Source organism: Ctenopharyngodon idella, chromosome 1 (genome assembly GCF_019924925.1).
Source record: "Ctenopharyngodon idella isolate HZGC_01 chromosome 1, HZGC01, whole genome shotgun sequence".
Classification (NCBI taxonomy): Eukaryota; Metazoa; Chordata; class Actinopteri; order Cypriniformes; family Xenocyprididae; genus Ctenopharyngodon; species Ctenopharyngodon idella.
The window spans coordinates 2,247,629-2,270,145 of record NC_067220.1 but is presented as its reverse complement, the minus strand read 5'-3'; the positions used below and the strand labels follow the sequence as shown (position 1 = coordinate 2,270,145).

At 37.2% G+C, this 22,517-nt stretch overlaps 1 protein-coding gene and 2 long non-coding RNA genes across 12 annotated transcripts in view; 2 read left to right on the top strand and 1 right to left on the bottom strand.

Moving 5' to 3' along the window:
- LOC127501582 (NACHT, LRR and PYD domains-containing protein 3-like) overlaps nucleotides 1-22,517 on the bottom strand; it is a 132,109-nt gene that overhangs the window by 17,406 nt on the left and 92,186 nt on the right. For 2 of the 9 annotated variants that reach the window (XR_007926757.1, XR_007926778.1), the window contains exons 11-13: nucleotides 19,467-19,589; nucleotides 17,308-17,354; nucleotides 17,044-17,134 (exon numbers count right to left, since the gene is read on the bottom strand). The exons of 1 other annotated variant lie outside the window; for it this stretch is intronic. Coding sequence is in view for 4 of the 8 variants with exons in the window: in XM_051873669.1 (XP_051729629.1) it covers nucleotides 3,281-3,807; nucleotides 4,101-4,147; nucleotides 7,336-7,509; nucleotides 7,586-7,759; nucleotides 7,961-9,847; nucleotides 10,087-10,203; nucleotides 12,463-12,579 (3,043 nt within the window). In the remaining 4 variants the exon portion in view is untranslated. Of the gene's footprint in view, nucleotides 1-916; nucleotides 3,808-4,100; nucleotides 4,148-7,335; nucleotides 7,510-7,585; nucleotides 7,760-7,960; nucleotides 9,848-10,086; nucleotides 10,204-12,462; nucleotides 12,580-16,604; nucleotides 17,135-17,307; nucleotides 17,355-19,466; nucleotides 19,590-22,517 lie in introns of those variants that run through there. 6 more of the 9 variants (XM_051873837.1, XM_051873972.1, XM_051873669.1 and 3 more) reach the window with 5 other exon arrangements.
- Nucleotides 1-22,517, top strand: part of LOC127508729 (uncharacterized) — a 227,056-nt gene that overhangs the window by 119,135 nt on the left and 85,404 nt on the right. The gene's annotated exons all lie outside the window — the stretch shown is intronic.
- LOC127508719 (uncharacterized) overlaps nucleotides 1-22,517 on the top strand; it is a 49,923-nt gene that overhangs the window by 530 nt on the left and 26,876 nt on the right. The gene's annotated exons all lie outside the window — the stretch shown is intronic.

The window sequence follows — 22,517 nt, the reverse complement described above, 5'->3', positions numbered from 1 at the left end:
GTAGTTTAAAAATCTTTCTAATTTAAGTTGGTGCAGGATGATGTTTACCTCATCAGTCTTTTAGTGGCTGTTTTTAGATCATGTTTGACTTTCTCCATAGCTTTTTAAAGTGGTTCATTCTCAATCAAATTCACATGGGTCGCAAACTTTATCATCAGGGTCGCAATAAAAAAATACTATAGTAAATTTCTTGAATTCATTTGTTGTGGTAATTCTATAGTTGCTGTGGTAATATAACAACTATAGTAATATAAACAAATTACCCAATACTGTTCTCTACAACTATTTCTACAATACAATTTACTGTAGTAAAATTAAAGTATACTTCAGTATTTATTACAGTTGATCAGTTCACTATAATTAATACTACAGTATGCTGTAGCATTCAAGTGTGAGAAACAAATTAACAAAATAATCCTAACCCCTGGGGGACACCTACTCCTAAACCTACCACTACTAGGGGGGTAATAATCTGGCAGGGGGTCGAAATTTGGCACAACACCTACTTACAGCACTGTACCTATCTATAGACCTACTCTAATTAAGACATGCATTCAAGAAATGTATTAAAAACAGAGACATCTTGTCTCAGCCTTGCTCAAAGGCAGCGGAAACATGCATGCTAGTGGGTTCATTTGTTACGCACTTCAATCAATTCCACACCCGACGTTCTTGGTTTGCTCTTATTTATTAAATACAGGCAATTGGTTGATGAAACATTAAGAAAAGTTGTAGGCTACAAAACGAAATTCACTTTAAAGAAAGGCTTTCTACAAAACAAAAAACTTAAAGGGTCATGAAACCCTGTTTCAGCAGCAGTCAGTTTCTCACCAGTTTTGAAAAATGCTACAGAAGTGGGCGTGGTTCAGCTGCGGAGTGGAGGGGGATGAGGGGAGACTGACAGCACAGCAACGGCTTCTGATTCAGACAGTTTTATTTCACCATCATTAAAAGCATTAAACCACAAATACACACTGCAAATTACCATTACATGCAACACAATATACACATGGTTTTTACAATAGTAATGCACACATAAATGCACAGCCATTCGCATTTTGTTCTCTGCATTGAATACATCTATGAACACGCTGTTGCATCTTTGATAACTTCTGAGTCTTATTTTGCGCGTTTACATAAGCCATTTGATCAGTTAAAGAGCCGTAAATACCAGTTATACTCACAGTGGGGATGAATCGAATTTTTGTCAGTGACACGGATATTGAAGAGAACCCGTGCGACGAAGAAGCTCTTACAAAGCAAGAACAAACACTCATTTTTGATCTATTAATGCAACTCTCTCTTATTGTATGCGATCTCACTATTTGAAGCGCCTGTCAGAGGAAATGCTGTCGCATGCTGTCATGAATAATTAAGCACGTGCTGTCAAGAATTAAGCAACGCGTCTTCTCATAGGATAAGGACACGCAGTCTCATGAATAATTATGAGCAGTGTTGACAGGTTTTCACAACAAAACCCGCCCAATTGCTACTCAAAACTAGCCCAATCGCGTTTCAGGTGGGTTCCCCGGTAAAAATTGCGTTCCGGGGGATAATATCCATGTTTTTGGCGGGGTTCCCCTGGTAAAATTAGCATTCCAGAGGCTAAACATCATGTTATTTGGGTCTCTTTAACCCCCGGACATGAAATACAACCCGCGGCAACAGTGTTAAAGTAGCCCAACTTGGCAACGCTGATTATGAGACACCGATCAGTCATCACCGTACTATAGTACGAGAAAAGTCACATCTTGTGATGTTGACACAAAGATGAATTTAAACCTGGAAGTTGAAAATAGCGCAATTTTTTTTTAAATTAAATACTTTTCTCATACATTCAAAACTAACGGATGGTAACATTGACTTCTATCATGTTTACCACACATAAATCTGAAAAATTTGGTTTAGGGTTTTATGACCCCTTTAATGAATTGGTCAAAATCATGTTTGATCCATATCTCCCAATATACTGCGCATCTTATGATGTAGCCTATCTTGCGCACGCTGTTCACTTTTCATAATTAACATACGTGAAATTAAAAAAAAAATAATATTATAGGCTAATATTAAACAAATATGAATCTATATAGGCTACCCAGCTAACAGAATTGTGTTATAAGAACGTTCTCTAAATATTCAGTGTTGGTTCTGGGAACATAAAAAACGTCCAGTTTTCTTGACGTTAGAGGAACGTTTTTATAAGGTATAATGTTCCTCAAACGTTTTATTCAACTTAATTTTGATCTAAAATTCAACATTCTAGGAACGTTGATTTGTAACATTCCAAGAACATAAAAATGTCCAGTTTCCTTAATGTTAGTAGAATGTTATTTAAAGGTTAGTATGACGTTCCTGAAACATTCTTTCAATCATTCAAACACCTGCTGTGAACAAACACTGAAAGAAAGAGAAATAAGAACACAAACTACAACTTTCTTCAGCCACAGCCTTAGATGAACTGAAGATAAAAGACATTAAATCTCTGAAGATCTGATTAAACAACTCCACAAACAGCATCACCAGCTTCACTTATTACTAACCAGACTGACTTTATTTCTGTCACACGTCTACAGAAGCACTTATTGAGAATTAACAGAGGTTTAAATGTTGATGTCTTATTGAAAATGTTTAGTTTGATGTCACCACTTTAACATAGTCATTTGACCATTAAAACAGGCATGTTGATCTGCTTTATCAATGCAGAAATGTTTTCTGAAAACACCTGCAATTGCTGATAAAGAAGCAACTCAACAAAAGTCAAGGTTCAAGAGCTCAACTAAAGCAAACGCTGATCTCCATGATGGTGACCTCAAACTAAACATTTTACTAAACAAACTTTAGTAAAATAAAACAAAACAGGGTGCACTTTCAGCTGTCTCTGTCTCCACAAGAATCTTTCTGAAACACTTCTCAAAGATGAACTGAAACTCAGCGAATAAGCCTACTTATCATACAAAAATGAAACATATGTCTAAAGAAAGTGGGAAATGTCTACTTTTAAATAAAACAATTCACATTGTGGAACATGCTGGCATAGAGCAGAATACTGAGCCTACGCTCACATGCTCTGATATATATGGTCAACAGTAAGCGGTAGAGCGTGATTTCAAATCTCAAACTAGCGCATTTCATTTGAAATGTGAGTATCCCCAGTATCCTGCAGAGTCACTTCGTCACCAGGGGCCCGCTTGCATGTGCTGCGGGCCTCCCTGCTGCACGGGCCCAGTGCGGCTGCACTGCCTGCACCGTCTGTACTTACACCCCTGCTCAAAGCAGATTGTTAAATCTGACACAGAGACAATGAGGATTCAAACACCCTGAATCCAGCATAGAGGGGTTCAGTGAATGTGGTGTTAAATGTGTGTAAGTGTGTGAGTGTGTGTGTGTCAGAGACAATGTAGTACGACAGAGTGCCAGCTGACACGTCCACATACACTCCTACTCTATTAGATTGCGGTGAAGGGGCTGGTAAGTCAGTTTTCTTATTACTGTGCCAGGCAGAATATCTGTTTTCAGTGCAGTACAGACTCCAGGATTTGTCATTGTATCCAAACCAAGAGTCACTGCCTCCTTTCCTGTTGATTCCTTTATATGTCACTGCTATATAGGCCCATCCACTCAATTCAGCCTCCCAGTAACAGCGTCCATTCAGACGCTCTCGACACAAAACCTGCTCATGGTGCTCAAATCTCTCTGGATGATCAGGATATGACTGTGGATCTTTGATGTGTTTCGCCCTTCTGTTTTCATCTGACAGGATGAGTTGAGTGTGTGCGGTGTTTGGATCCAGTGTGAGATCACAGGCATCTGAACACAAGAAGAGAGATGAGAAATGTATCATGGGCAGTTTTAAAACCATGTGTGTCAAGTCACCTTTATTTATATAGCGCTTTTTACAATGCAGATTGTGTCAAAGCAGCTTTACAGTGATAACTGGTATATAATTTTGGCTGCACAGCAGCTCTTAAAGAAAATGCTGTCAATGTAGGCAGATGCAAAGCACTGTTGAATATCAAATGTCAAATGTCATGTGTGTGTGTGTGTGTGTGAGAGAGGGAGAAAGAGAGAGAGAGAGAGAGAGAGAGAGAGAGAAAACCTACATTTTCTCAGTCCTGGTGTGATTCGAACAGGGTCTGCATGATCCAAACTAGAAAGAGACAAATACAAACCACAAATGAATAATGTTTGATTATTAAAAGTGTGCTAGAAGCAGCTAAAATATCAGTAAGCATTTTAAAATCAATGAATACCGATTTCTCAACAAGCATTCAAGTTAGCATTCAAATAGTAAATTGCATTCAAATAGCAAATTCAGGATTCTGGTAAGAAACAGTCTCATACTATACAACTTAGCTACAGAGCTCCAAAGGCAGACCAGCTCAAAAAACCAACAGCATTCATAACACAGTGAGGATAAAGTGAAGATCAAGTGACTCAATACAACTATTTCATGAAGAGAAAAAAAAAAAAAAAAAAAGATTAAAACCATAAGAACTGTGGCAACATTTCAAGACGCTGGAACAACCTTTAAAAACGACTTTAAAAAAAAACGTAGGAGAAATGGTGCTGTTTTAAAATCAAAAAGTGGTCACTAAACATTGATTTTAATTAGTTTATTTAATAAATAAATACTGTAAATTTCAAAATATGAGTAAAATAATGTTCCAAAATGTAAACTTGTCATTCATGATAATGGTCCGGACTTTGATTTAACTATTACATCTTTAAATAAACATAGAAAAAATACCAAGTTAAAAACTATATTTGTTTTCTTGGCATTTTCAAATAAATATTGGCTGTGTTATATTAAAAGGAATATGTCTTGTTTTGTTTTTGTTTTTTTTTGTTTTTTGTTTTTTTGTTAAGTTATGAAATAACCAGGGGACTTTTGTCCCGAAAATGCAGTTTGTTAGAGGTAATTCAGTGTAACAGGATCAAGAAGCCATTCTGAAATCACTGTAGTGAAGCGGCGAGTTATGTCGTTGTATGGGAAACGCACCCCAGGTATGTCAAAACGCTTATTTATAAACGTCAATATTTCATACAAAATAACCACAGCACGATTTTTGGCTGTCCCAGATGAAAGATTCCCATCGTGAAACAATCTTGGCGATTTCAGTGATTGTGGCTCTTAATCGATGGTCTTATGTCGTACAGTGAGAGAGGTTCAAGGACAGCCGTTTTCCTGGTGTTGCGCCCAAAAATAGCCTACGATAGTTTTGTGACAGTGTCAGAAATTTAGCATTATCATCGCACAGTGTGTTTGCTGCTACGACCTACGTCTACTGACCAGCCAGTAGATGCGACATGAAATCAACGCGACATAGAGCTAAAACTTAAAACTGCTTACCTCAAGCTCTTTTCCCTTCTTCTTTCGCTGCTTCCTTTTTATTTTCAGCACACATAAAATCTACAACTGCCAAAGTGTGATTCAACATGGTGTTTTGTTTACCAGTAGCGCATGCAGATGACGATTTATTCTTCTATAGAAACTTGCATTGTAGCCAAGTTTAGTAGATCCATGTCGCACAGTGTGATAAAGTAATAATCTTATAGGACTGCTAAAATCCTGCAGTGTGTCCCGGGCTTAAAACTGTGGCTGTAGGACCATTCATCTGCAATATTGTTAGGATTTTTCTTTCTTTCTTTTTTTTTTTTTTTTTTTTTTTTTTTTGGAGGGTCATGGACGATATGCTGCTCTGATTAACTTTTTTACCTTTCTTTTGGTTGAAAATTGACTATCTGTAGTTTTCCTATTGAAATCACTGATCTATATAAATGTCATTTATATAGATTAGTGATTGAAATAGACTGATATATGACTATGTGCATAATTTGCAAATGACTGGGACATGTCCCCCTTTCCGAACTATCTTGAGTCACGGATGTACCCAGTACCCTTATGTGTGTGTTTATTACTCAATCAAACACATGGTGGCCGAGAGCAAAAACTATTGTAATTAAAAAAATAAAATATTGCAAATAAAAAGTTCTTAGAACTGTTTTAATTACTTTTAAAAAAAGAAATTTATTTATTTAAAAATTCTTTGCAGAGTGAGTAAATCTTTGTTTTTCTTAGTTCATCATGCAAATTTGCACTTCATTCTCCTGACATTGTTTCCTTGCACGTTGAAAAGTTTTGAATTAAAGTGGAGCTTTATTCCCCTGGGCGACATAATATCTAGGTGCAAGAAGTTTGGTCACTTTTCAACTCGTAAGCAAAGGTTTTAGACGCAAACAACGACAGCAGAACGGAGAGCAAATTTGTGCGTGCGTGATGAAAACCACACCAAGAAAATCAAAGATTTTGTGTAGCATAGACAGCTACACAACTGAAACTTTGAAATTCAATCTGTTGACCATAGAAAGTGATCATTTTTTTCAGAAAAATGTGGACTAAACCACTCAATTCATATGGATTAGTCTTACAATCTCTTTATGAACTTATTGAAGCTTAAAAGTTTCAGTCATGTAGCTTTCAATGGAGGGACAGAAAGCTCTCAGATTTCAACAAAAAGATCTTCATTTTTATTCTGAAGATGAACGAAAGTCATATGGGTTTGGAACAACATGAGGGTAAGTAGTTAATAACAGAATTTTCATTTTTGGGTGAATAACCCTTTAAGATGCAGATCAATGTTCTGGGTTCTAAATAATCTTAATTATGTTAATCTGTTTGGTTGTAATACCAAGTGAGTGATTAGCATTATGTCAAGTTGAATTCTGCTCATTAGCACCACGCCTTTATCTATATATGGGCACTGTATGTTATTAATGTCAAATGATCGTTTATGGTGTGTATGTTTCCATGAATTGGAAAAATACTTTATTATGATTGTAATTTATTAATTTTGTACTTTATTAATTATTGTACTTTATTAAATTTTTCATACTATGTACATCATTGAATTTACATCCGTGACCTATCTCTCTGCCTCCAATACAATACAAATTTTACCTTGAGCATAAACTCGAACATACAAAAATAAAAAAAAATAAAAACGCATTAAAAGATTCATTCATAAACTGGATATCGTTATGACTGATAAGCAAACCTTTTCTTGCTGTTATTTTTTGCACTTTGCAGTGGCAAATTTACAACAGAGTCTGGAGAAGTGTATCAGAGTAAAAGTATAAATTTTCTCTTTAAAATATAGAGAAGTAAAAGTTAACAAAACATTTGTATTTGAGTAAAGTAGATATTGAAAAAACAATTTTTGAAAATTTTTCTAAATATTTTGAAAACAGTTTCAAAATATTTGTACTTCATTACTGTACACCTCTGATTAGCAGTGTTAGTGATCTTGAGTAAAACCATGTTACTGCCCCACATACTTGAGTATCTGCAGTGAGCAGTTTGGATCCTTCAGTTTGTCGTTGAGCAGCTGGACTCCTGATTGTCCTGGGTGATTGTAGCTCAGATCCAGCTCTCTCAGGTGTAAGGGGTTTGATCTCAGAGCTGAAGACAGATAACCACAGCCTTCCTCTGTCACCATACAGCCAGACAACCTAAAGATGGATAAAACAAATAAGCAAAAACAGATTTTCGTCATGTTAGACGCATTGAGTGATCTCATAGTCTTACCTCAGTATCTCCAGCTGACAGTTTAGATTCTTCAGTCCATCAGAAAGTAGCTTTACTCCTGAATCTTGCAGGTCATTGTTACTCAGGTCCAGCTCTCTCAGGACAGAGTTTGAGGATTGTAGAGCTGATGACACAGTTTCACAATGTTGACCAGTGAGATTACAGTCAGCAAGACTGAAAGAGAGTAAAACATATGAGAATTAAATAATTAACCTCAATCTTCAATATATATTTCAATAATATCACTGTCTTTTACTACAATGAAAATCTAAAAAAAAAAGCAGAATGTTTAAGATGTATCATTTAGTACACCAACAGAAACTGTAATTCCATTCAGAAAATAATATTCACTGTACGACATGATTAAATACTCACAGGGCTTTCCTACAGTTGATCACAGCTGGTATCAGTCTTCTTCTTCCCTCATCTGATGTGTTGTATTTCTTGAGGTCCAGCTCATCCAACACCTCCTCTGACATCTGAAGCATGTAGGTGATTGTTGAGCAGTGAGCAGGAGAGAGTTTCTTCTCTGAGTGTTTGTCTGATTTCACAAACTCCTGAATCTCTCTGGACAGAGTCTGATCTTTGACTTCCAGCAGACAGAGGAACAGATTGATGGATCTTTCAGTGGAGAGTCCATGTCCATCTTTGATCTTTTCTTTAATGTACTGTGTGGTTCTCCTGATGCTCTCTGAGCTGTTCTCTGTGTGTGTCAGTAGATCCTGTAAGAGTCTCTGATTGGATTCCAGTGAGACACCCAGCAGGAACCGCAGGAACAGATCCAGGTGTCCATTCTCACTCTTAAGGGCTTTATCTACTACTTCCTTATGTAGATTAGGAACTACATCCAGAAACTGCAGTGTGTCAACATGTACTATTACATAATAGTAGAACACATAGAAAGCAGCAAGAAACTCCTGGACACTCAGATGAATGAAGCTGTAGATTTTCCTCTGATGAATCACAGATTCCTCCTTAAAGATCTCAGTGCAAATCCCAGAATACACTGAGGCGTCAGTGGCGTCTATGCCGCTCTCTCTCAGGTCCTCCTCATAGAACATCACATTGCCCTTCATCAGCTGTTTGAAAGCCACTTCAGCAAGTTTCACAATCACTTCTCTGTTGGACTGCAGGAGTTTCTCTGGATCTCTCTCTTCATACTTCTGATTCCTCATGTTGATCTGAATCAGCAGGAAGTGGATGTACATTTCAGTCAGAGTTTGAGGGATTTCTGCATTCAGATCTTCTTTCATGAGCTTCTGAAGCACAGTGGATGAGATCCAGCAGAAGACGGGTATGTGGCACATGATGTGGAGGCTTCTTGCTCTTCTGATGTGTGAGATGATTCTGCTGGCTTGATGCTCATCACTGATTCTCTTCCTGAAATAGTCCTCCTTCTGAGGATCATTAAATCCATGAATTTCTGTCAGACGGTTGATGTATTTGGAGGGGATCTGATTGGCTGCTGCTGGTCTGGAGGTGATCCAGATGAGAGCAGAGGGAAGCAGCTCTACTTTTATGAGCTTTGACATCAACACACCCACTGATGAAGTCTCAGTCACATCAGAAACTTTCTGAGCATCTGAAAACACCAGTGTCATTCTGCTTTCATCCAGACCATCCAAGATGAACACAACTTTACACTCCTCATAAATATTTAAATCCAGATCTTGAAGTTCAGGATGAAAGTCCAGCAGAAGTCTGTGAAGACTGTACTGATGATCTTGGATCAAGTTCAGCTCTCGAAATGGAAGCACAAACATGAAATCTACATCCTGATTGGCTTTTCCCTCAGCCCAGTCCAGAATGAACTTCTGCACAGAGACGGTTTTTCCAATTCCAGCAATGCCTTTAGTAAGAACTGTCTTGATTTGGTCTTTCTCCTCACACCCTGGTTCAGGTGAGGTTTTAAAGATGTCATTGCAGTAGATTGGAGTGTCTTGTGAGTGTTGTGTTCTGGCTGTCTTCTCCATCTGTAAAACCTCATGTTCTTCATTCACTCCTTCTCTCTCTCCCTCTGTGATGTAGAGCTGGGTGTAGATCCTGTTCAGGAGGGTTTGATTTTCTTGTAGTTTGGTTCCCTCAAATAATCTTTCATACTTGTACTTCATGCTGATTTTGTGCTGGTATTTGACTCTCTGCAGGTCTCCAGTCTCCAGTGTGTGTGTCTGCAGGACTGCTTCAGTTTTGTTTTGCCTGATGTGAGTCTGACAGTGGTATGTAGAGTATGGCACAGATCTCAGCTCATGTATCTCCCTCCTGCTGAAATTGAAAAGAACAGGGCATCAAAAATGACGACAGTGATACAAGGACATCTGACGACCATCAGAAATATATTGGTTATTAGAAATAAGTTTGGCACCCCTCTTCAAGTTGCACCCCTGTACAGTGCATATGTTGCATATTTTGGAGTGCATTTTGTGCCATTTAATTTACTTTATTAAATAATTATTCATATGAGATGCACTACAGTAAATTAGCAAGTAAATGTTTATACTAACAGAGGATCAGAAGACACTGGTTCATCACTTAATTGAAGGGGTGGTTCCATGGATTTGTAACTCTTTAGAGACACAGCGCTGGGTTCTGGAGACTCTGATCTCTTCCTCCTACTGATTCTGACAAAAAAACAAAACAGCATTTTAGACAGTACTTAAACTGGTTAGTTCAAAAATGAATATTCTGTCATTCCAAACATATATGACTTTCATTCATCTTTGAAACACAAATCAAGATAGTTTTAATGAAACCTTTAATATTTTGAGTATTTTGTATGTCTCCATTCAAAGTCCACACTACCAAAACTTTAAAGATTCAAAAGGGTCTCCCTAAAGATTTGTTATTAATAGATTATATTCACCAACAATACTTTCTTCCAACAGATCAGACATTCTGAATTTTGAATTTTAAAATACATTATGAAGAAAAAATATATGTAGACACACAGACATCGAGAATGAGCATATGAATCCCAATAATGATGACATGCTTCATGCTGTAATGCACGCTGGGAGCCAACAAAATACAAAAATCATGACTCCCAGCATGCATTGCGGCATGAAGCATGTCACCATTGTTGAGATTTATATGCTGATTCTTGATGTCTGTGTGTCTAAATATATTTTTTCCCCTTAATGTATTTTAAAATTCAAAATTCAGAATGTCTGACTTGTTGAAAGAAAGTATTATTGGTGAATATAATCTATTAATAACAAATGACTCACTACTCTGCTCCTAATGTGTGTGCACTAACTTGAATGGGTTAAATGCAGAGGACAAATTCCGAGTATAAGTTGCCATACTTGGCCTTCACATGTCACTTTTTAAAAAAAAAAACAAATTAAGATATTTTTAATGAAACCTTAGTAATTTCTATGCCTTCATTCAAAGTCCATGCCACCAAAACTCATGTTGCCCTACTAATGTTCAGTTCAAGAAATTTCAGTTCAGTTTAACGCGACACTGTTGCAGAGTAGGTCACGTCGGCAGCTCAACCAATAGGATTAGACTGCCGTCATATCGTAAAAGTATCGCCACCACTCTACGATACATATCGTAACATTTTTGCATTGCGAAATATCATACTGCGATATATCGTTACACCCCTAGTAAACACTGTTACAAAGACCACAAACTTGTCAAACTGCCCAACTAAACATTTGACATTTTCAATAAATTTTCAATAAAACATCAACATCTAAACCTCTGTTAATTCTCAATAAGAACTTCTGTAGACGTGTGACAGAAATAAAGTCAGTCTGGTTAGTAATAAGTGAAGCTGGTAATGCTCTTTTTGGAGTTGTTTAATCATCCTCTGCTGAGATCTTGAGAGATTTAATGTCTTATTTTATCTTCATTTGATTTCAGGCTGTGTGGCTTCAGTCAGTTGTAGTTGTTGTGTTTCATTTTCTGAGAGTGCAAGCATTATGTTGAATCAACATCACATTGTAACATTGATTCAGTGCCATTACCATTGATCTTTTGTTAAAATTTCAAATTTTCAACATTAATTGTGGGTGCAAACATGATGTTGATTCAATGCAGTTAACGTTGACACGTTAACATTGATTTAACATTGTTTCGATGGTTTCTTGCTATCTAGGATTTCATTTAGATTGTTAAAGGGATAGCTCACTCAAAAATTAAAATTATCCCATGATTTACTCACCCTCAAGCCATCCTAGGTGTATATGACTATCTTCTTTCAGATGAACACAATCTGAGATATATTTAAAAATATCCTTAGTCCTCCAAGGTTTATAATGGTTGTGAATGGCTGCCCAAAATTTGAAGACAAAAAAACTGCATCCATCCATTAAAAAAATTAATCCATATGACTCCAGGGGCTTAATAAAGGCACATTGACTTGACGTACAATGCGTTATAGAGTAGGACATAGCGTAGTACGTCATGGCATAATGTAGTATGTCATGGCATTGTGTACTACGTGACGGAAGTTAATGCTTTTTGGACGTATGTCAAATGCATAAGACTGTCGCGCCAGAAGCTCATTATTTTACTTTATAACGTTTTAAATAAGGATATTTGCCTTACACAAATGCATCGATTCACTTCAGAAGGCCTTTATTAAGCCCCTGGAGTCATATGGATTAATTTTTTTATGGATGGATGCAGTTTTTTTGTCTTCATATTTTGGGCAGCCATTCACAACCATTATAAACCTTGGAGGACTAAGGATATTTTTAAATATATCTCAGATTGTGTTCATCTGAAAGAAGATAGTCATATAAACCTAGGATGGCTTGAGGGTGAGTAAATCATAGGATAATCTTCAATTTTTGGGTGAACTATCCCTTTAAATCATGATTCATCTGAGATGAACAACAGTAAATTAGCAAGTAAATGTTTATACTAACAGAGGATCAGAAGACACTGGTTCATCACTTAAGTGAAGGGGTACTTCCATGGATCTGTAACTCTTTAGAGACACAGCGCTGGGTTCTGGAGACTCTGATCTCTCCCTCCTGCTGATTCTGACAAAAAAACAAAACAGCATTTTAGACATGTAAGACTTTTATTCATCAAGTTGAGCCGTAGCAGTCGTAGCCTAATGGTTAGTGAGTCCAACTGGTAACCCAAAGGTTGCTGGTTCGATTCCAGCACCAGCAGGAAACGGAAGTGCCCTTGAGCAAGGCACCTAACCCCCAATTGCTCCCTGGGCGCCACAGCATAAAAGCTGCCCACTGCTCTGGGTGTGTATCACAGTTTGCAGTGTGTATTCACTACTCTGCTCCTAATGTGTGTGCACTAACTTGAATGGGTTAAATGCAGAGGACAAATTCAGAATATGGGTTACCATACTTGGCCTTCAAGTGTCACTTATTTCGAAAAACAAATTAAGATATTTTTAATGAAACCTTAGTAATTTCTATGGCTTCATTCAAAGTCCATGCCACCAAAACTCTAAAGATCCATTAAGGGTCTTCCTAAAGACTAAATTAAATCTTTTCATCATATAAAATGATTGTATCTCTTCACAAACCTTGGATTAAACCACTTGATTCATATTGATTAGTTTTTCAATGCATTTATGACCCATTTGGATCTTCAAAATGTTGATACCAAGAACTTTCACCAGAAGGACGGAAATCTTTCAGGCTTCATTAAAAATATCTTAATTTATGATTTGAAGGTGAATGAAAGATTTGGAGCAGCCTGAGGGAGAGAGAAAAATTACAATTTTCATTCTTGGGTGAACTATAAATTATTAACTCTTCACAATAAAAACAATAACTATAATGATAACAACATTAGTGTCTCCATCAACAGATTATAAATTCTTGTTTATTCGTCATCTGCCACTTTAAACGCACAAGCTATTTAAAATCTGTGAATTTAGATTGGCTGTCACTGATCTTATTGTTCATCAGCTGGACAAAAATCTTTCTGAAAGTGATTCCGGTGACATCGTTCCTCTGTGTTGTTATTGTTATATTTGTGGTGTGGACTTCACTATTCTCATCAAAGTAGAACAATTATTTATCATTACAGTTATCATCCATATTGTGAACAGGCCTTTACTGTACAGTTTCAATAACAGGATTCAGTCAACAATGAGGAACAGCGAAAGTTAAGGTTCAGGGAAGTGATTCTGTGCCTCTCTGTGAATGTATCAACACTCACCAACTGCAGAATATTTTAATGCACTGTAAAGCCACTGTGGATTACACTGTTACCAAATGCAAAAATGGCTAATGTGTCACCTGGGATCAGACTTCTTGGTTTCATCACCGGATGCATTGCCGCTTGAGACATCAAATGGGGAACTCATTTTAGAGGGCCTGTCCTTCTACTCTCATTTATCAAAGAGTGTTGAGAGATGATTTCAGACCTTTTATGTGGAAATACAGATATAAAAAAAGATACAGTAAATTTGTGTTTAATTATTCTGTTCAACATAATCGGTACAGCAAATAAAATGCTTTAACCTACTGTTTACTGCAGTACAGATACATTAAAATACCCTTAATCCACTGTAACTGCAAGGCATTGCAGTCTAATTACCTTCTATAATATAACTACAGTACATCATTGTTGTTCAATTAGGGTATTACAGCTTAAGTTCATGCAATACAACTAGCTGATTTAATACAGTTCAATTCAATAGAGCACAACTGCACTGAAAAAAGAACTAGACTGTAATTACTGAGCAAATGAAGCTGATGTCTTAGTAACTGGCATGTTCAAAGTGAACAGAACTGCAGCTTTGCTATGTTTCTGGTCTGATTGTGTGATGGTCTCATTTACACTCTATAATGTGACATCTCCAATATTTGTCAGTAATGTTTAATTTTAAACATAAATTTCATCATTTTAAAACAGTTGCTGATGTTCAGGTATTTTTATTATATTTGGGTTCATGTAGCCTAATTATTCATCACTCTTTATTCAGCGTTTAATATTTGTTACAAGAGCTAGAAACAATACACAAAATATTTATAAGTAGTTTGCAACAATTTACCAATTTACAGCAGTTTTAGTATTTTAGCACTATTATGGTAACCTAATGTGTATGCTAAAGAAGTGAAGAATTCAGCACTGCCTTAGTTTGTACTGTGTCGAATGTACCACAATTAGCCTAGTTGTTTTTGTAAGGGCGAGTCATGACAAATGATGAATCAACTAGCAGAATCGACGCTCACCGTTCACTGTTGTTTCTGATTAGGCCTAGTCCACACGTACACGGGTACTTTTATAAACGGAGTTTTTCCTCCTTCATTTTGGCTCCGTCCTTCATTGCACAGACTCGCCTCACGTAAACACCGCGATGCAACCAGAAAGGGTACTTTCACTTTCGCGATCAAAGGGGCAGGGGCATTAAACAAAATGGCTTCCGAATGGCGTAGTAGCTTCTTTTCTTCTTTCACTTTCGTTTTAACTCCACCCACCCCAGTACAGGTCTCTGCAGGAAAGTGATAGGACTTACCAGATCAGTGGGCGGGGTCATAAACTGAGGGGCGTTTTTGAGAGCTTTATCTGGTTTGTGCACGTCAGAGTGTAAAAAAATAAAAAATAAAATCGCGCTCCCTCTGTGGCGCAGAGCATCAACACAGTCTCAGGTACTTACCATAGCAGTTGTGCTGTGACTGAACACACACAGGCAGTATGAATGGAAATTAAACAAAAGGAACAAAACACAAGGAAAAAATCATGTGGTTTAATAAGTTAAATAATAGCTGTTTTGCTGATAAAGCATGATCTTGATTAAAAATCATGATTTTTATCAAGCCAACATTAAAAGTTGGCCTAAGATATTTTTCCCCCATCCCATTTCTTGATCAGCATGTGTTCTGATGTCCTCAATTACTGTACAGTATCATTATGACACATACAGAGAATCCATTTAATATCATCAGAGCTTTCAGAAATGGATCAGTTATCATCATTTTTTTTTTTTTCATCGTTTTTTTTTCACCCATTTGTCTGGGGTAAAACATGGCAAAAGAAGAATTAAATTAGTTTGAGTTGACAGATGTGCTTGTGGTCAAATAGTCACCTGCGTGCGTGTGTTATAACTTGAAGTCGTTCCATGCGTCCCTCGTGTGTGTCAGACGTTTCTCTCAGTCACGGCTCACAGCGGTCAGATGATCCAGACAGACTCCAGCCGTGTCCCACAGAGAGATGACTGTCCTGGACACATAGACTCACAGAGACCCCCGTCCAGCAGCAGAGACTCCAACAACACATCCATTCAGGACATGAGAGAGGAACCAATGTAGATGAAGAATGGAAACAGATTGAGAAATCAGAAAGACACATAAAATGGAGCAGACAGTGTGTGAGTGTGACGTCTGTCCACAGGGAACAGGTGCAACAGGGAAGAATAAGAGCCAACATGGGAAATAAGACATCATGACTCAATTAAAGGGAAACTCTCACACATAGACAGCTATACCAGGCATGCAGACATGAACATGAATTTGTGTTCATTCTACTCAGTATATTTAACAATATAATTTCTATATCAGTTACATTAGCAATATGACAGAACATCTGACCAATCACATCTCTTATTTGCACCTGTGGAAGTTGCTCTCTGTAGCTCATTGAAGGAGAACATTGTTGAACACCACTGTCTTCAATAGAGTGAAACACAGCCAAATTCTACTGCTCTATATTTAATTGGCAATGATTAATATCCCTGTGAATTGCATAATTTGATTCATTCATTTTCTTGCAACTGTGGCTTTGTATCTCATAATTAGGAATTTATTTCTGGTAATTGTGACTTTATATCATACAATGTGACTTTAAATCTCAGATCTGCAACTACTTCTCACACTGCAAATTTATATTACAATCTGACTTATTTTTCACAAAGCGACCTCATACATTACAATGTGACTATAGCTCACAACTGAAAATTTCTTGCACTCATGACTTAATTGATGTCACAATTGTGAGACAGTTGCAATGAAAAGATTTAAAATCGCAATTACCTTGCCATTTTTTTGCTCTGAGGGGGAAATGTGTCTCTGTGGTTCATCACAGCAGGTTGTTAAATCTGACACAGAGACACTGAAGATTCAGGATAAACCCCAAATCCAGCATAGAGGGGTTCAGTGAATGTGGTGTTGAATTTGTGTATGTGTGTGAGTGTGTGTGTGTCAGAGACACTGTAGAAGGACAGAGTGCCGGCCGACACATCCAGAAAGATGCCTATTCTACCAGAGCGGGCTGAAGGGCCAGATACATCAGTGCTGTTATTATTGAACCAGACAGTGTAATTCATATCAGAACAGTACATACTCCAGGACTGTTCATTGAGTCCAAACCAACAGTCAATCCCACTTTTCCTGCTGATTCCTTTATACGCCACTGCTACATGACCCGATCCACTCCATTCAGCCTCCCAGTAACAGCGTCCAGTCAGACTCTCTCGACACAAAATCTGCTCTTGGTTCTCAAATCTCTCTGGATGATCAGCATATGACTGATGCTCCTTCACAAATGTTGTTTTTCTGTTGTCCTCAGACAGGATGAGTTGAGTGTGTGCTGTGTTTGGATCCAGTGTGAGATCACAGGCATCTGAACACAAGAAGAGAGAGGAGAACATCAGTGACACTGTTAAATATGCACAGGTGTGTGTGTGTGTGTGTGTGTGTGTGTGCATGTGCATGAGAGAGAGAGAGAGAGAGAGAGAGAGAGAGAGAGAGAGAGAGAGAGAGAGAGAGAGAGAGAGAGAGAGAGAGAGGACTTACATTTTCGCAATCCTGGTCTGATCCAGATATCTCCTCCATGGTCCAAACCATACAGACACACACACACACACACACACAAATTATATATGTGGGAAGATTGTTATAATTGAGATCCCACAAAGATGTAAATTCTGTCATTTACTCTCCCTCATGACATTCTAAACCCATCAGACTGATCTTCGACACACAAACAAAGATATTTTTAATGAAGCCTGAGAGATTTCTGTTCCTTCACTGACAGTCCATGCAACCAAACATTTCAAGATCTAAAAAAGAACATAAAGGCATCATAAAAGTATGATTCAAGCAGTTTAATCCAAGTCTTCTGAAAATACACAACTTTATGATAAACAAATTTAATTTAGGCTTTTATTCAAATTTAATTTTATAAACACTGATCAATGCACATACGTACAGTGCATCAAATATAGTAAACACAAAAGATTAAACTTGCTTGCATGACACACTAGAACAAACCTCATTGGTTCAGTGTATATAGATTACTTTTACAATGCTTTTATGATGATGCCTTAACAAGAGTTCCTAGCTAAGAGTTTTAGCTTAAAACCTATTCACAAACTGTTAAGAGCAAGTTTACTAAGGAATTACTAAGGTTTTACTAAAGATGATGTTACTTTTAATTCGCCCCCAATGGTTGGTAAAGAAACGGAGCAGACAGACAGCATGAAGGAGAATGGCACCGTGCCATGGACAACATAGATGAACTGATGGAACGTGTACAAGGAACAAGAAAGTAGAAAGCGAGGAAAAAAAAGGGATACTTAGCAAAGAATAGCAAAAACAATAGCACACACACATGTGAATATTGTATGTGTATCTGTGTAAAATCTAAATAGAACATATAGTCATGTACTGTATGTGCTACTGATAGCTAATTCTTTACAGTTGGCCCTAATAAATTAAAATAATTATTGTCTATATTTAAACAACATTTTAAAATACTGTAAGCATATAAGCAATGGATAATACAGAAGCACCAAAAAGAAGACAAACTAGATGGAAGCGCAACTGTTGCTATTTGTTGAACTAATAGAAAGGAAACAAATAATAACCTTTGCGATTCAGGCGATAACTATTTAAAGGCTGATGTCATTGACAACAGCAGCATGAGGACTGTCATGTTCTGCCTCTCTGCTCTTTAGTTTTGTCGACTTTTAATTTTTTTGTTTGTTTTAGTTCCTGCTTACTGTGTCTAGTTTTGTAGTTCTTTTGGTTCCTCAAATTAATCCCAAATTGTTCTCTTCTCACCTGTCTTGTTAATCTAGTTATGTTGTGTATTTAAGCCCCAGTGTTTACTGCGTTGGTTGTCAGTTGTTAGATATAGATGCTTGTGCTCCTGCCCTGCATGTTTCCTGGTTCCTGTTTGTTTTGTTTATTAAATCATCCTGCATGTAGATCCTTGTCTCTGCCTGCCTTCCTGGCTCCCTTGTTACAATGTCTTCTAAAAGCAAGCTTGCAAACTACAGGACTGTAAAACTAACTGAATTTCTGTGGTGCTCTCACTACAGAACTAGGTTTCTTGTCATCTGTCTTATTCTTGTTGTAGCAGCGCTCATACTACACAATGCAGATGAGGTGCATAAACCTCAAGACCTTTAGTCAAGCCCTTGTTGGCCATGATCCAAGTTTTTTTGTCATAGACCTTCTATTTATGACAAAATCTGTTTGTGACAGCAAAATGCTATCATGTGGTGAGAGCTTGCCTTAAGCTGTCCTGGGTTTAGGAGCTAGTTTTAACATTAAATACTTGGTGAAATACTCTTAGATAAAAAAAAAAATGTACTAGTCCTAAAATTAGGAGCAACATGCCCCCTAATTTTTAAGAGTTGCAACTATTAGCCTTAAGATTTTTTTTTTTTTTTGAATATGGCCCATGGTTTTGCTTCAGCGCAGACCACAAAACATTGCAATCAAACATCGCAAACAAAAGACCACAAAAAAAGTGTGCAAATTGTGATAGCATATCAATGTTTTTTCTTATGTGAGATTTATGGATTCTGCTATTTTACATCAGATAAAGCCAGTTAAAAAAGTAATGATACTATAAAAAATATTTCACTAGCAATTTCTTAAGAAAAGATTCCTCTTAGGTGACATTAATCACATGCAGACATATGAGTCATAACTGCTAAACATACTTGAGAATCTGCAGTGAGCAGTTTGGATCATTTAGTTTGTGGTTGAGCAGCTGGACTCCTGATTGTCCTGGGTGATTGTAGCTCAGATCCAGCTCTCTCAGGTATGAGGGGTTTGAACAAAATCTGGGGGTACAGACACACATCAACATTATGACTGGCTGACCGTATATTATCCCTTATATATTCTTAAATAGTCAAGTCAAGTCAAGTCATCTTCATTTATATCCACCTGTTTCCACGGGGCGCTACTGTAAAAAAGAACGTGGGTACAACTTCCGGTAAGGCGGCGGAAGTAGCATACCGATGGTATTTTGTGTGCTAATTAGCGAAGAGGCTAAGTGTTTTTCGGATTATTGTTTACTTTGTAAAGTTGCAAACCTTAATGAGAGATGTCGTTACGGCACTCAGGGACAACATTTCAGTTTAGTACATTTATTAGTTAATAATATCACAGTACAATAAACAGTTTTTGTGCCCTTAATTGTCCTTTACCTTTTTAGGTTTGTGGACAAAGGAGGGTCTTCTTTATTGTCAGCTCTGTCATTACCCTAGTTTGAAGTTAAGCAGGCATGGGAGAGACATCTCCTTCAGCAATTTAGGCACCACAGATTCATTTTTATGAATGGTTCGGTGGGAGATCACTGTGATCTTTGGAATGTGGTGTTGTGTTCATTTGATGGGCTTGTTCATGGATAATCATGCACAAATCAAAACATTTTTATTTTTATTTCACAGAATCTAATATTTATGTGCATAAGGGAAAAGATTAAAAATAGTTTGTTTTAATTGTTTCTCAAAGCCAGTGGCGTGACTTATTAATGACGGGCCCCAGAGATTGGTTGTCTCCCTCAGTTGCAAGGGTGTAGTTTTGGTTTGAACATTGAGGGGTTGAAGTGTGAAGCGTTTAACATGGTCCCAGGGCATGCTCCCTATTGAGGTTTATTTATTTGTTTGTTTGTTTTTGCAAAATAATATCTGTCATTATCATCAGAACCCATTTTACACATGAGGAAGAACAATTGTTTAGTCAATAATTCAAGAAGGTTCAGACTTTAAAGTCTTTCTTGGCCTTATGTAAAAATAACATAGTTCTTGTAATTGTTTAGCATTTGATGAAGTTTTAATTTAACAAAAATCAGTGCAAGAGGAAGCCAATATATAAAGCAGTCTCTCACCTCTATCCCGCGACAAGTTTCACAGCATCCCTCTACCACCCCATCACCTCACTCTTGGCTGGTTTCTATCCCAGTTAAGGAGGGGGGTACTATGGGTTCGGGCCAAATTCTGAGCTCGGAGCCCTCCCCCAGACAGCACACCAAATACGCATAAATTACTATACAAATGACTTTATTTTGATTTCATGTATGTGTAAACTTGTGAATTACAATAAGGATATAATTACAGGTAAGACCATTGATGGCGTGTCATTACCATGTTTAGGGCATGTTAACTTTTTTCTTTTTTATCTAAAGCATCTGTTATGAAAAATAGCAACCTACACATTTAGAAACTATAGCTAACATGCCACAGCTGTGATACAAATCTTTAGTGAAATATCTATTCCCTTAACAGATTATCTATTATAAATTCTACAAGTTAGTCAAAATTTACCACAATAAATACAATAGAGTGTCATAAATTCTAGTAAAGGTGGTCATGAGTAGTTTAAAAAGCTTTCTAATTTAAGTTGGTGCAGGATGATGTTTACCTCTTTTTCATCAGTCTTTTAATGGCTGTTTTTAGATCATGTTTGACTTTCTCCATAGCTTTTTAAAGTGGTTCATTCTCAATCAAATTCACATGTGTTGCAAACTTTATCATCAGGGTCGCAATAAAAAAATACTATAGTAAATTTCTTGAATTCATTTGTTGTGGTAATTCTATAGTTGCTGTGGTAATATAACAACTACAGGTGCTGGTCATATAATTAGAATATCGTGAAAAAGTTCATTTTTTTATTGTAAATTATTTTAAAAAATGAAACTTTCATATATTCTAGATTCCCTACATGTAAAGTAAAACATTTCAAAAGTTTTTTTTTTTTGTAAATTTGTTGATTAGAGCGTACAGCTAATGAAAGTCCAAAATCCAGTATCTCAAAATATTAGAATATTTACATTTGAGTTTCATTAAATGACCATCCCTACAGTATAAATTCCGGGTATCTTTTGTTTTTTGAAACCACACTAATGGGGAAGACTGCTGACTTGGCAATGGTCCAGGAGACAATCATTGACACCCTCCACAAAGAGAGTAAGTCACAGAAGGTCATTACTGAATGGGGTGGCTGTTTACAGAGTGATGTATCAAAGCATATTAAATGCAAAGTTGACTGGAAGGAAGAAATTGGGTAGGCAAAGGTGCACAAGCAACAGGGATGACCGCAAGCTTGAGAATACTGTCAAGTAAAGCCGATTCAAACACTTGGGAGAGCTTCACAATGAGTAGAATGAAGCCGGAGTCAGCGCATCAAGAGTCACCACACTCAGACATCTTCAGGAAAAGGACTACCAAGCCACTTCTGAACCAAAGACAACGTCAGAAGCATCTTACCTGGGCTAAGGAGAAAAAGAACTGGACAGTGAACAGTGGTCGAAAGTCCTCTTTTCAGATAAAAGTAAATTTTGCATTTCATGTTGAAATCATGGTCCCAGAGTCTGAAGGAAGACTGGAGAGGCACAGAATCCAAGCTGCTTGAAGTCTAGTGTGAAGTTTCTGAAGTCAATAATGATTTGGGGGGGCGTGACGTCTGCTGGTGTTGGTCCATTGTGTTTTATCAAGTGCAAAGTCAATGCAGCCATCTTCCAGGAGATTTTGGAGCACTTTATGCTTCCATCTGCTGACAAGCTTTATGGAGATGCTGATATCCTTTTCCAGCAGGACTTTAGCATCTGCCCACAGTGCAAAAACCACTTCCAAGTGGTTTGCTGACCATGATATTACTGTGCTTTATTGGCCAGCCAATATGCCTGACCTGAATCTATGGGATATTTTCAAGAGAAAGATGAGAAACAGTCGATCCAACAATATACAGATGATCTGAAGGCTCAA